At 46.6% G+C, this 14771-nt stretch overlaps 1 protein-coding gene across 10 annotated transcripts in view; it reads right to left on the reverse strand.

The window, feature by feature from the left end:
* Nucleotides 1-14771, reverse strand: part of DNAH8 (dynein axonemal heavy chain 8) — a 582992-nt gene that overhangs the window by 447705 nt on the left and 120516 nt on the right. For 9 of the 10 annotated variants that reach the window (XM_056568656.1, XM_056568659.1, XM_056568660.1 and 6 more), the window contains 2 exons: nt 14636-14716; nt 11854-11970 (listed from right to left, as the gene is read on the reverse strand). In XM_056568656.1, coding sequence (XP_056424631.1) covers nt 11854-11970; nt 14636-14716 — 198 coding nt within the window. The remainder of the gene's footprint in view (nt 1-11853; nt 11971-14635; nt 14717-14771) is intronic. The other variant, XM_056568657.1, reaches the window with a different exon arrangement.

Raw genomic sequence — 14771 nt, forward strand, 5'->3', positions numbered from 1 at the left:
GTGGCATTGAACTGGTCTTTAATCTGAGTGGCTGTTAACCTCCGATTTCTGAGGTTGGTGACTCGGATGAACTTATCCTCCGCAGCAGAGGTGACTCTTGGTCTTCCTTTCCTGGGGTGTTCCGCATGTGAGACAGTTTCTTTGTAGCTTTTGATGGTTTTTGTGACTTTTGTGACTGCACTTGGGGACACTTTCCACCTAGAATATGACATATTTTCAGTTGTTTCACAATTTTTTGTTATGTATATAATTCCACATGTGTTAATTCATAGTTTTGATGCCTTCAGTGTGAATATACAATTTTCATAGTCATGAAAATAAAGAAAACTCTTTGAATGAGAAGGTGTGTCCAAACTTTTGTCCTGTTTATTGTCAGCTAATTCACCAATTGTCCGACACAGGAAATTTCCTACAATTATATCTTCCTCTTTTGAAAAAAAGAAAAGGGGTGTATTAATAACCTTTAGAGATGATTTAGCAGTATCTATCCCTCACCAAATAGTGGATCTACATAGTCGATTCATTATATTAGTGTGTACTATTGATAATGTCTCTTTCACCATTGTCAACTTATATGCCCTAAATAGTCGGCAAAGTCACTTACGGCAGAAGGTATTTAAATTATTAGCAACTGTACAACAGGGTGAACCTATCAATTGTAGAGACTTTAATACGGTCCCGGTCCCTCTTTGGACCTTTCTGGAGCACCTAGGCGATGCTCCTTCACTATTAGAGAATGAATCAATTCTTATGACCTTTTTATTGCTTGACGTATCTACCATGCTTCAGAACGCGACTTTACCTACTTTTTACCATGATTTCTCAAATACTCTAGAATTGATTTGATAATCAATGCCCCCATCCACTTGTCAATTTCTGATTCTGGGCCCAAACGCAGCGACTTTGTCTAGAGAACAAACACGCAAGTCATTGCTCATTCAGAGCACAGCAAATCCATTGAGAACTTCCTTATGGAGTACTTCCAATTGAAAACTACTCCTGATGTGGAGCCAACGACTTTATGGCTAGCCCATAAAGCGGTAGTTAGAGGAGCTTTCATATGTTTGGGCTCCTTCCTCAAGAAAGAACGTTCGACAAAACTAAAAGAGGATACTGACAGTCGCTGCATTGGAGGATTTGCATAGATCCACACCCACTACTGACCTTCATTCTCAGTTACTCCACAAACATACACATTTGAGACAACTCTTACTTTACCAATATGAAAAAGACCTAAAGAAATCAAAATTCCGTTTTTATACTCAGGACAATAAACCCACTGCCCTATTAGCAAAATGACTCAAACCATCCCAGGCTAAGGGTGCATTCACACCACGTTTTTGCAATACAGTTCCCGTATACGTTTTCTATGTGAAACCCGTATGGAACTGTATTGGAAAACGTATGCATTGACTCTCCATTGAAAACCGTATGCCAAAAGATGCATCAGGTTGTGTCCTTTTTGCATCCTGTATGGTTTTGTCAGGTTTTTTTCCTGTACCCAAAACCGTCGTCTACCACGGTTTTAGGTCCAGTTGAAAAACTGTATTAAACTGTATAAGTTTTTTTTTAACATGGGAGTCAATGGGAACCATACAGAACTGTATGTGCATACAGTTCCATCCGGTTTTCACTATACGGTTTTTGACTTTGCACAGTTTTTTTTTTTGGAATTTCAATCAAACAAGTAAAACTTTATTCAAAATGGAGTGAAAAGTTAAAAACTTATTTTTTTTTTCTTAAAAAACGGATGCAACCGGATGTCATTTTTCAAACCGTATACGTTTTTTAACTGTATACAGGTTAAAATTTGTACACACGTTTTGATACAGTTTAGTCAGGTTTTGAGGAATCCGTTTTTCCTCAAAAACCTGATATGGGAACTGTATTGCAAAAACGTGGTGTGAATGCAGCCTAAGTGTCGTATAGCTGCAATGAAGCATCCCTCCACCCAAAAGGTGGTCCTTTCCCCTAGGGAAATAGCCATCGCTTTTCACACTTATTACCATGGCTTGTACAATCTACAGAGTGACCCCCAGACGATCCAGCCAACCCACGCATCTATTAACTCATTTCTACATTCTCTTAATCTTCTCTGCTTTTCTGAACCTCCTATCCTGTCCCTTAATGCTCCCGTTTCTCTGCAAGAGGTATCGACTGCTATAGTATCTCTTCATGCACACAAGGTTCCAGGGCCAGATGGTCTCCCTAACGAATACTATAAGAGATAAAGGGATGTTTTAGCGCCTCACCTCCACAACATATTTAATATAGCTATGTCCTCTGGCTCCCTCCCACGAGAAATGCTTACTGCACTTATTACTGCTATCCATAAGACGGGTAAATTTCCTGATCAAACTACTTACTACAGACCGATCGCCTTACTTAATGGAGACGTTAAGATTTACACCAAAATTTTAGCATTCAGACTGATGCCGCTGCTCCCCCAACTTATAGGAGCTGACCAGGTAGGATTCACCCCAGAGCAACAGGCTCCTGATAATAGCAGAGGTGTAATTTCTCCAGCATTGTGAACGACTTCACACCCCTGCTGCTTTTCCTATGCTTGATGCCGAAAAAGCCTTCGACAGAGAGAACTGTACCATCTGTCTACCTCAGTAAAGCTACCGTTAACCCTGACCTGGCCTTGGACTCTTATTTGACCTGCCTAACAAGGATTAGCGGTGCTACTGTTTGGGTGATTCTCAGTTAAAACCACGCCCTGGCGTCGCGAACATTTAGGGGTTAACACCATCAGCTCCTGGGCTACAACATCTGCCTCATACACCTCACATCACACCCCAATGGCACACTACATTAGCATTATTCGCAGATGATGTGATCTTGATACTCACTGATGTTCCTTCCTCTTTACCCACTCTGTTTTCCCTTCTACAACAGTTTAGTGAGATTTCTTTTTATAAACTTAATTCCTCAAAGTCCCAGATTCTGCCGATGCAGCTTCCGGAGGCCTTAGTAGAATCCCTTAAAATGCAGTTGGACTGGCAAGCAGAATCTTTGACTTATTTAGGAATTCAACTGACATTTCCCTCTTCTCGCACCTTCCATACCAACTTTCCCCCTTTGTTTAGAATATGTAGTCAGAGAGGTAGATATGGAAGTAGCCAGACTCCATCTTGGCTGGGTCGCCTGGCAGCATTTAAAATGCTCTTACTTCCAAAGCTCCTCTATTTATTCAGGACTCTCCCTATAGCCATACCGAAATGCTTTTTTACATCTCTGAATAGAGAAATCTCCACATATGTCTAAGCGTGCAAGAAACCCAGAGGAGCATGTAAGCTTATAACAACAAATACGGATGCAGGTGGCCTTGGTCTCAGTCATCTGGAAGATTACCACAGGGCTTGTATTTTAGACCAAATTCAATACTGGTGGTCAGGCAATACAGTTAAAACATGGATTAGCATAGAAGAAGCGTGTTTCAACCCCTTGTCTCTTAGATCCCGTCTTCTGGTAGTAGCGAGTAACTCTGCACCCCCTCCCACTTATCAGCCATCAATGTATTGGACGGTGGATGGACACATTTCCTCCTCCAATGGAAAAAGGAGATTTTTAACACTTACCGTAAAATCTCTTTCTCGAAGGATCCATTGGGGGGCACAGACCGTGGGTGTGAGCTATTCAGTTTAAGTTCCAGAGCAATAGGAGGAGACCAATAGGGCAAAGAAAAACCCAAAACTGTCCGAGAACCAGAAGAAAAAACACAACTGAACACACCCTCAGACAGAGAACCAAAGGAAAAAATCCAAAAAGGGCAGGAGCTGTGTACCCCAATGGATCCTTCGAGAAAGAGATTTTACGGTTAGTGTTAAAAAATCTCCTTTTCTCTATCGGCTCCATTGGGGGACACAGACCGTGGGACGTACCAAAGCCGTCCCTTTGGTGGGCAGATAAGTAGTCAGGCAGACGGCCGATCCACTGCCGCCTGCAACACTTTACGACCCAGACTAGCATAATCCGATGCGAAAGTATGAACTCGGAAAAACCTTGAGAGAGTGTGCAAAGAAAACCAGGTAGCCGCCCTGCAAATCTGCGAGGCCGAAGCTCTACTCTGGAGGGCCCAGGAAGCCCAACAGAACGTGTGGAATGAGCCACAACCCTAAAAGGAGGAATCTTCCCCTTGAAGTGATAGGCTTCCGCAATGGCGGACCAAATCCACCGAGAAATGGTGGCCTTGGAAGCAGGATGTCCCTTGCGACGACCTTCTGTAAGGACGACAAAGAAATCACACTGACGAAACAAAGAAGTGATGGAGAGGTAAGACTGAACAGCCCAAAACTACAACCAGCTTGTGTAGTAAACGCTCCTTAGGATGAGGATGAGACGGGAGGACAAAGTCTTCATTGAGATGAAAGACCGAGACCACCTTAGGCAAAAAGGAAGGAACTGGCCGGAAAACAACCTGTCCTGTTGGATCACCTCTCTAAGGGGCTCAAAGAGTTCACCCTGGAGGCCACTCAGAACCAAGTTCAAGTCCCAAGGGAGAGAAGGTGACCGATAAGGAGGAACAGCATGCGCCACTTCTTGCATGAAGGTCCGGACATGAGAAATAGAAACCAGGGACCGAAACCTGACCTTTAAGGGAACTGAGAGACAACCCCAGTTCCAACCCGAAAAAAGGAGAGAAGACGGGAAACTGAGAAGGTCACCGGTGAGAAGTCCTTAGCTTCACACCAACGAAAATAAAAACCGCCAAGTACGGTGGTAGATTCGTGCGCAGGAGGGCTTACAAGCCTAGACCATGGTGTGAATGACCTGGGAAGAAAACCCGCAAGCTCTCAAAACCGCGGTCTCAACCGCCAGGCCAACCAATGCAGCGACTGTAAATTCGGGTGGCAAGAGGACCCAGAGAGAGTAGGACCGGGCGGAGCTGAAGGCGCAGAGGAGAGTCGTCCAGGAGCCTGACTACGTCGGCGTACCACGACCCTCGGGGCCAATCTGGAGCTACCAGAAAGGCGAGGACATCCTCTGCCTTGAGCTTCCTCAGCACCCTAGGAAGGAGCAGAAGAGGAGGGAACAGATAAGGTAGGGCAAACCCCTCCCAAGGAATCACTAGGGCGTCCACGTCTAGAGCCTGAGGGTCCCGGAACTAGAACACAAACGGAAGGATCTTCCGATTGTGCCGGAACGCAAAGAGGTCCATGTCCGGAAGCCCCAGAGGTCGCAGAGCTGCGCGAAGACCTCCGGATGAAGAGACCACTTGCCGGGGTCGGGTGAGGACCGACTGAGGAAGTCCTCTTCCCAGTTGAACACTCCCGGAATGTGTGTCGAGTATGTAGGCCATGGCCGTAGCGTTTTCCGACTGAATGCGGACAGGACGAGACTGAAGACGGGACTCCCAATGAAGAAGACAAAGAAGAATCGCCCGTAATTCCAATATGTTTATTGGAAAAAGGGGTCTCCAGGGGAGACCAGAGTCCGTGGACCGTCCAATCCCTGAACAGGCCGCCCCAGCCCGACAGGCTGGCAACCGTTGTAACAACCTGCCAGAGAAGGGGAAGAAACGACCGCCCTTGGAGAAGAAGGGGGGTGCGGAGCCACCAGAGCAGAGACTGACGGACCCTGTGAGGAAGAACAATCTGACGATCGAGGGATAGAGGAGACCTGTTCCATCGAGAGAGAATCGCCAATTGAAGGGGTCGGTAATGAAACTGGGCAAAGGGTACGGCCTCCATAGTTGCCACCACCCGACCCAGGAGGTCCATACTGTGCAGATGGAGACTGACACCTGGGTCCGAAGGGAGTGGACCCCCGACCAGAGCGCCAGACGTTTGTCCGGCGGAAGACAAATGCGGGCAGAGGCCATCGAATCGAAGTCCCATGAAGGTTAGAGACTGGGTAGGACAGAAGACTAACTTGTTCCAGTTGACCATCCACCCGAAGTGAGTCAGAGAGTGGAGAGTGACGTCCAGATTCTCCAGAGTCTGGGCCCTGGTCGGAGCCTTGATGAGAGGGTCGTCCAGATAGGATATCACCGAGATTCCCCTCGACCAAACAGGCCCAACACTGGCGCAAGGATCTTTGTAAGGACCCGAGGAGCCGTGGCCAAACCAAAGGGGAGGGCTACGAATTGAAAGTGCCCCATCCGGAACCGCAAGCGGAGGTACCGATGATGGCCCAGAAATATTGGCACATGGAGGTAGGCATCCTTGATGTCCACCGATGAAGGTAACTCCCCTTGTTTCAGGGACGCCACCACCGAATGGAGATATTCCATTCTGAAGTGGTGAATGAGAAGGTGACGGTTGGATTGGTCGCAAAGAACCCTCCATCTTGGGGACCACAAAAAAATCAGAATAGAAACCCCAAAAACATTCCCCTGTAGGAACGGGGATGATAACCCCCTGGAGAAGCAGAGACTGGAGAGCCACTTGAAATTGCTTCGTCAGAGGAGGAGACCGGGGGGCCCGGGATCGAAAAACGCAATCCCTCGGAAGGGAAGCGAATTCGATCCAGTAACCGTTGGACACCGCATCCCTGACCCCAGAGTCCTGAATGTGTGAAGTCCAGATGTCTCGGAAAACAAGAGACGACCTCCCACCCGAAAGATAACGCGGGTGGGGGCCTCACTTCAGCAGAAGTGGGCTTGCGGTTGACCAATTTGGGCGCAAAACGGCCGGACCGGTTGGAGTCCGACTTCCAAGCCGGGCGTGCCCGGCACGAGGGAGCCTTCTTGTCCCGCGAGGGCGCCTGCCCGGACCCTTAGCTGGAACCAGAGGTCCGAAATGACCGAAAGGAAAAAGGACTTCCATTGGGAAGAAGGGCGAGCCTTATTTTGAGGTAAGAAGGAACTCTTACCTCTCGTTGCCACGGAGATAATCTCATCGAGGCGGTCGGCAAAAAGATGGCCACCCGTAAAGGGAAGCTCAGTGAGAGACCTTTTGGAAGCGACATCCGCATTTCAAGCTTTAAGCCACATAAAGCGGCGGAGAGCCGCTAGGTGACAAAAGGCAGAACAACGGGCTGACTACGTGGAGGCTGCGCACAGAAAGTCCCCAGCTTTAGAGCATTGGAGAGCCAGATAGATCCTCTGGGGGGGGGGGATCCCGCTAAGATATCCTGATGGAGCTTTTGGTACCACTCCGACAGCGCCTTGGACACCCATGTCAAGGCGAAGATGGGAAGAAGAGAAGAGCCAGCTGCTTCAGAAGCAAACATCGCTAAGAATTCTACCTTCTTGTCCGTGGGATCCTTGAAGGCAGCGGCAACTGCCAGAGGCAGTGTAGTCGCCCTAGAGATCCGGGAGATTGGTGGATCCACTGAGGAAGGGGAAACCACCTTAGCGACAAGGTCCTTGACAAATGGATAACGTTCTTGGATTGTCTTGATTCCCGGGAACCTCTTGTCTGGATGTTTCCATGCAGATTCCAGAAAGTCAGCGTGAGAGCTGAACCTTTGAGGTGCTGGCTTAGCACGATGAAAGGATACTTCTGGATAGACATCTGAAGATCCTGGGTCCTCTAGGTGAAGGGTGTCTCTTATGGCTTGCACCAATGAGTTCACCGTTGCAATTGAGTCTGAGCGGTCCTCTGAGTCAGATGCTGGCTCGGAAGCCTCATCCACCAGTTCACCAGGGGAAGTGAATGAGTAGAGGCAGTCCTGGAAGGGGGCAACCCTGACCGGGTATGCAGCTCTGGCGTGGCAGAGCGGCGAATCTGAGAACGTCCTCTGGAGGAGCGACATTCATGCACAGATGACAGGGGGGGGGGCACCCACGAGGAGAACGCCCACGTCTATCTGAAAACTCAATTGAAGGGTCAGACGAGACACCCCAAGTACGCTTCTAAGAGTGTGAAACATGAACGAGGAGCAGGCCCTCTCAGAGGTCCCGCGCAGGGAAGACCCCTTCAGGGCGGACACCACTACCCGGGAGGCCTCAGCCACTGAACGGGAGACTTGGGTCAAGTCAGCCATATACTGGGTCAGGGACAAACCCAGGGTGGTGGAGCGGCTGAACCCACCGGGACCGAAAGGGCATCAGGGGATACCAGGGGGTCTGGGGGAGCAGTGGAGCAGGCAGGGCAAGTGGGCTCAGCAGAGCCAGATATCTTCATATTACAGTGCTTACAAAAATAATAAGTCACTGATGTTCCAGGTTTCTGACTAGAGGGAGGAACAGCTCTGGGAGCAGACATAATGGCGGAAAAAGGGATAGAGAGAGAGAGGGACTAGCCTTCTCACCCTGGTCTGTGTCCCCTGTTAGTTGCAGTGAGAACTCACTGAGTGCAGCTAAGGAGACAAAAAAAAAGACCAGCCAATAGAAAAGGAGGGGCGTGCCCGAAGTAAGGCACCCAGTAATAGGCCCCAACATTGTGGAAATCGCGTCCAGGGGCTTTGCGCCCTTGGAAGCTCCCAGCCCTGTGGGCGGAGCTAAGACAGGCCGAGAAGGACTGTAATGGCGCCCGCTCCTTGTCCCGAGCGCCATGTCCAGTCGGCATAGCGCTCGGGGGAATAGAGCGGGCGGCCTAGACGCCGGCCGACACAGCCGGCGAAAGTGAAAGTAAGCCAGCGCAGAAGCGCACGGCCCAAACAGCGCCGCAGCAGACAGCCGCATATAAGGCGCTGAAGCAGTTGCACCAAGCACACACACCCAGAGTAAAATAAAGTGCCCCCAGAAGTAAAGTGCCCTGTAATATATGCCCCCTTAGGTGCCACTGCTCCCCCCAATAAAAAGATGCAGCCCCTGTAAAATGCAGCCCCATAAAATTGAGGGTGGGCCAAAAACAGGGGGTCTCCAGAGGTTGCGAGTCCGTACCTGTGGAGAAAAAGAGGGGGGAAAGTACTTACCTCAGTCAGAAGAACTTACCTAATGGAGTCTTCAGTGAAGTCTTCAGCCAGCTTATGGTCCCTGCATCACGCCTAGCTGCTATGCGCGAGCGAGGAGAGCAGAGACATAGGGGGACCCGGACCCATGAGGTACCACCCAGGCGCTGACCGTTGGAGAGGGGGGGGTTTAACAGCGCATATACGCAATGTCTGTGCCCCCTCACTGGCAATGGGGAAACAGTGAACCGCAGTTCATGAGTCCCACCTGAAAACGGAAAAGAAAGGGAATAAAAAACTAACATGTCCCTATACTAGGAAAATAAAAAACAGAAGACCTGGACTGGAGAATCCAGCCCATGTCCACCTCCTTCAGACACTAAGCTTAAACTGAATCGCTCAGAGCCTGAAGGCGGGTATATCCTGCTGGGAGGAGCTGACTTTTTTTGTTACCATAGTGTCACACCTCCTAGAGACAGCAACAAAATACACCCACGGTCTGTGTGCCCCAATGGAGCCGATAGAGAAACTTTATTTTTTTTTAAATCAACTGGTGCCAGAAAGTTAAACAGATTTGTAAATGATGCCAAATTCTAAGAAAGAGCTGTAGGGAGAGCACACATTGAGAACTATACCACCTATAACGTATACAGCAGGGTCCTCGGCGACCTCCGATAAAAGTCTCCTGCGGGGTGCACGTACACAGATATGAAGCATCCAATAGAACAACAAAAAGAAACGTAGGTGCACTCACCGCAAAGTTGGAACTGTCACGTCTGGGTGTCCGGTGTCGGGTGGGCGGGTCACAGCATAGGCGCTGGTATCTTGTGGCGCTCAGAGGCTACGCCGGCAGTTTTGCACGTAAGTGCGTGCTTCTTCCGGCCTCGTAAATTACTTCTATTAAAAAAATCTTAATACTTACAGTACTTTTTAGGGCTTGTATACTACAGAGGAAATGCTTTTCTTTTTGGAACTGTCCAGAGCAGCATATGTTTGCTATGGGGATTTTCTCCTGCTCTGGACAGTTCCTAAAATGGACAGCAGAGGTCAGCAGAGAGCACTGTGGTCGTGACAGAAGAGAAATCCAAAAAGAAAAGCATTTCCTCTGTAGTATACAGCCCATAGAAAGTACTGGAAGGATTAAGATTTTTTAATAGAAGTAATTTACATATCTGTTTAACTTTCTGGCACCAGCTGATTTTTTAAAACATTTCCATGGGAGTACCCCTTTAAGCAACCACTACATGTTTGCAGGAGTGGGTGGGATTGGACACACGTGTTGCAGGAGCGGACGGTAATAATCAGAAACTAATCGGTAGCAGAACTAATAAAGTCCCACACATGGCTCTACAGCAGCGGTCACTGTAGTTTATTAGGCTCGGCTGTAAACCAGTCAGACTTACACTGATCTCGTCATACGCTTCAATCTTACACTTTAAAATAAAAAACTGTAAACTTAGAAAGGTGTGCCGATGATTAGGACTTTTCATAGGACACTTGCAGCAGTCCTGTTTCTCATGTACATGGATAGATGTGGGACTGCAGTAATAAGGAAAAAATACAAATACATGAGGGTTCTGACATGTATTGAGTCTTGCCTCCCCCCAAACCCAAAAATTGGTAAACCTACAGAAATGTTTCAGTTTTAGAGTAGTGTCTACATAAATACTTTTACTCAAAACCACAATTGCATCGTAAATGGAGAACCCAATCTATTTATATAAAACTCAATGGGGTTTATTTACTAACGTGATACCGACTATTTTATTCTTGGGGTTTGTGCCAAAATTGTGTCACATGGAATTTGCGACCCAAAAAAAACAACAAAAAAAACTCCATTTTAGGAAAACCCTCCATTTTAAGAAAATTCCGGAAACCGGGCATGTTCACTGGACAAAGTGGGCGTGACCCCAACAAAAACGTTTTGAAAAATCCCAACATATTTACTAAGGTTTCCACAGAAAATGTGGTGTATTTGAGCTGGGAAAAATCTGACAGATCAGAACAGTTGTAAAAAAAAGCAAAAGGAAAAAGGGAAAAGTGCAAAATGTAGGGGGACCTTAGTAAATACCGTGGGAAAATTCATGTTGGAAATCAAAACCCACAAAGAAAACTACACTGCACTTTTAGTAAATAAATCCCAATGTGTGTGTATGTATGTGTATATGTTCCAGCATCACTTCCAAACAGCTAAAGATTTTAACATTAAACTTTGTCACATGTTACTAACATGTCAAGAACAAACATAGGATGGTTAAATTAACCCTAATCCACCCTTATTTGCGAGAGTAGGGTTTTTTGTGTAAAGTCCCATACAATTCTATGGGAAATATATGTTACTGCATAACTTCCAAACAGCTGGAGATATTTTGATAATACTTGGTCACATGTTACTTATATGTCAACTAAATATATAGGACAGTTATTTAACTCTAACCTACCCCCATTTGCGAGAGCGGAGTTTTTTTAAAGTCCCATGCAAGTATATACAGTAGGACTTCCAGTACCATACTCCACAAGCTCCGCTCTGCATCTCTTGGTGAATGGGTCAGTCTGGCTTGCAAGCTAAACCCTCCCCGCATTCCACACCCCATCTTGCAGAGCCACACCCACAATTTAAGCCACACCCTTTTATTTTCTACCCATTTTGTGCATTGGTACGGCTTGCAAATCACACCCACTCCCACAATCCCCGCCCCTTCTATATTTGGCTTACAATATCTTCATCACAACTCAGCCCCACCTGAGGATGGGATATGAGGATTAGATATGAGAACGGGATATGAGACCAGGATATAAGGTCGGGATATGAGGACGGGATATGAGGAGGAGATTTGTGGTAGGGATATGAAGAGGAGATTTGGGGTCAGGATATGAGGAGGGGATTTGAAGTCAGGATATGAGGACAAAAGCTTCCTCCTTAGTTGCTTTTCCTCCCCCACAAGGATTAGGTAGGAAAACCTAATAAAACACATACAGTGTATTAGGATATAAAAGTATCTCTATATTGTTACATTGTGCTACATATTATATCATTATATCTTTTATAAAAGATAACATTCATATTACCTGATTTATAAGATGACTGACAATTTGAATATTGGTGTCTAAATCTTCAAAAAATCGTTCAAGTGCAAAAGATGACCACGTTAATTTAGAGAGGCCCGTGAAAAAAGTGGACTCCACCTAAAATATAGTCAGATATCTATCGTCATTCATAAACACAAATCTTAAGAATATGTTCACACTGCGGAATTCCCGCTGTGAACATTATGATCAGTGTGAATGGGTCTTCCATGAGACCCGTTCACACTACGGAATTTCAGCGGCGGATAATTCCGCCGCTGAAATAGTTCCGCGCAAAGAAAGAACATGTTCATTCTTTGCGCTGAATTCAGCGAGTACTGCATAGCCATCAATGGTGACGGCGCAGTGCCCCACGGTCCTACTGCTGAAGTATCTTCGGCGGCGGCCGCCTGACGGAGACTCCGCTCATGGAATTCCGCAAGCGGAGATTTCGCAGCGTGAACATGTGTGGAAGGTTTAACTGGGACCCACAAAAAACATTAACAATGAGCATCTGTTCACACATTCACTCATGGCTATATCTAATATCCTTGTATTAATCACCACACCAAACCTCCTGACAACTCCTCACTGCAACTGTTCACTGTTTCTCAATAACATTTTTTATTAATCTAGCACAACCTTTTCCTGAGGTAACAAAGGACATGTGCTAATGAAATATTATGTTTAAGGGCCATATTGTTTTGCCTATGTAATAAAAATTACAAGAAATGAGCTGTTTCCCACCCCTGCTTCCTTACCAGTTTATTTCTGATCTTGGATCAATGTATCGACCTCTAGCTATCTGATGTGTTGTTAGTGCATCTACGGAATGTTATGATGGGAGGTTGTTTCGTAAAACCTTCCAGGTCGAGCTAAAGGTTGTGCTAGATTAATAAATCATATTATTGAAAAACATGAAGGTGATGCAAGTAATGTCTAAAATGTTCAGGTTTAGAAAGAGTTAAAGAAGTCTCATGCCCGACATTACAGAAAAACGTAACCCCTATCCACAGGAACAGAGCCCCGCTTGTCCTCAGTGCACAGATCCCTGCTTGTTCTCAGTGTACAGAGCCCCGCTTCTCCTCAGTGTACAGAGCCCCGCTTGTCCTCAGTGTACAGAACCCCGCTTGTCCTCAGTGTAAAGATCCCTGCTTGTTCTCAGTGTACAGAGCCCCGCTTGTCCTCAGTGCACAGATCCCTGCTTGTTCTCAGTGTACAGAGCCCCGCTTGTCCTCAGTGTACAGAGCCCCGCTTGTCCTCAGTGTACAGAACCCCGCTTGTCCTCAGTGTAAAGATCCCTGCTTGTTCTCAGTGTACAGAGCCCCGCTTGTCCTCAGTGTACAGAGCCCCGCTTATCCTCAGTGTACAGAACCCCGCTTGTCCTCAGTGTACAGATCCCTGCTTGTTCTCAGTGTACAGAGCCCCGCTTGTCCTCAGTGTACAGAGCCCCGCTTGTCCTCAGTGTACAGAACCCCGCTTGTCCTCAGTGTACAGAACCCTGCTTGTCCTCAGTGTACAGAGCCCCGCTTGTCCTCAGTGTACAAAGTCCTGCTTGTCCTCAGTGTACAGAGCCTTGCTTGTCCTCAGTGTACAGAGTCCTGCTTGTCCTCAGTGTACAGATCCCTGCTTGTCCTCAGTGTACAGAGCCCTGCTTGTCCTCAGTGTACAGAGCCCTGCTTGTCCTCAGTGTACAGAGCCCTGCTTTTCCTCAGTGTACAGAGCCCTGATTGTCCTCAGTGTACAGAGTCCTGCTTGTCCTCAGTGTACAGAGCCCTGCTTGTCCTCAGTGTACAGAGCCTTGCTTGTCCTCAGTGTACAGAGCCCCGCTTGTCCTCAGTGTACAGAGCCCCGCTTGTCCTCAGTGTACAGAGTCCTGCTTGTACTCAGTGTACAGAGCCCCGCTAGTCCTCAGTGTACAGAGCCCCGCTTGTCCTCAGTGTACAGAGCCCTGCTTGTCCTCAGTGTACAGAGCCCTGCTTGTCCTCAGTGTACAGAGCCCTGCTTGTCCTCAGTGTACAGAGCCCTGCTTGTCCTCAGTGTACAGAACCCTGCTTGTCCTCAGTGTACAGAGCCCTGCTTGTCCTCAGTGTACACAAAATACATATAAAATAAATCAGAATTTTTAATTAAAACCAATTAGAAACCAGTTTAATATTGAATAATCTATGACATAATAAAAAAAAACATTTTTGTTGAAAGGTACTCTTTAAAGGGGTACAATCAACTGGTGCCAGAAAGTTAAACAGATTTGTAAATTACAACTATATAAAAATCTTAACCCTTTCAGTACTTATCAGCAGCTGTATGCTCCAGAAGAAGTTGTGTAGTTCTTTTCAGTCTGATCACAGTGCTTTCTCCTGCCACCTCTGTCTGTGTCAGGAACTGTCCGGAGCAAGAACATAGCCCCATAGCAAATCTCTCCTGCTCTCTCCTGATTATGATGACAGTGGTGTCAGCAGAAAGCTCTGTTGTCAGACGGAAAAAAAACTACACAACTTCCTGTGGAGTATACAGCAGCTGATATGTACTGGAAGGATTAAGATTTATTGATAATAGTAATTTAAAAATCTGTTTATCTTTTTGGCAGCAGTTGATTTTAAAAAAAAAGTGTTTTCCACTGGAGTACCCCTTTAATCTTACAGGAGTGATCCTAAGCAGTGCCGCTCTGCTATTGTTCTAAATTTGTCAACTATTCGTCAATTGGTGAATATTTTGTTTTACACTCAATTATTCCCCTTAAATCAAGATCAAGAAACAAATGCAATTATTTTAACCAACTCACCTTATTTATTTTCCCAGATAACACCTTTGTAAAAGCAGGGAGAATCTGACCACATATAGTCTCGTGGGTTTTAACCAATTTCTGTCAGTATAAGGAAAACAAGAGATGACAAATTTATAAATGTTATGTTTAATTA

Source organism: Hyla sarda, chromosome 3 (assembly GCF_029499605.1).
Source record: "Hyla sarda isolate aHylSar1 chromosome 3, aHylSar1.hap1, whole genome shotgun sequence".
NCBI lineage: Eukaryota > Metazoa > Chordata > Amphibia > Anura > Hylidae > Hyla > Hyla sarda.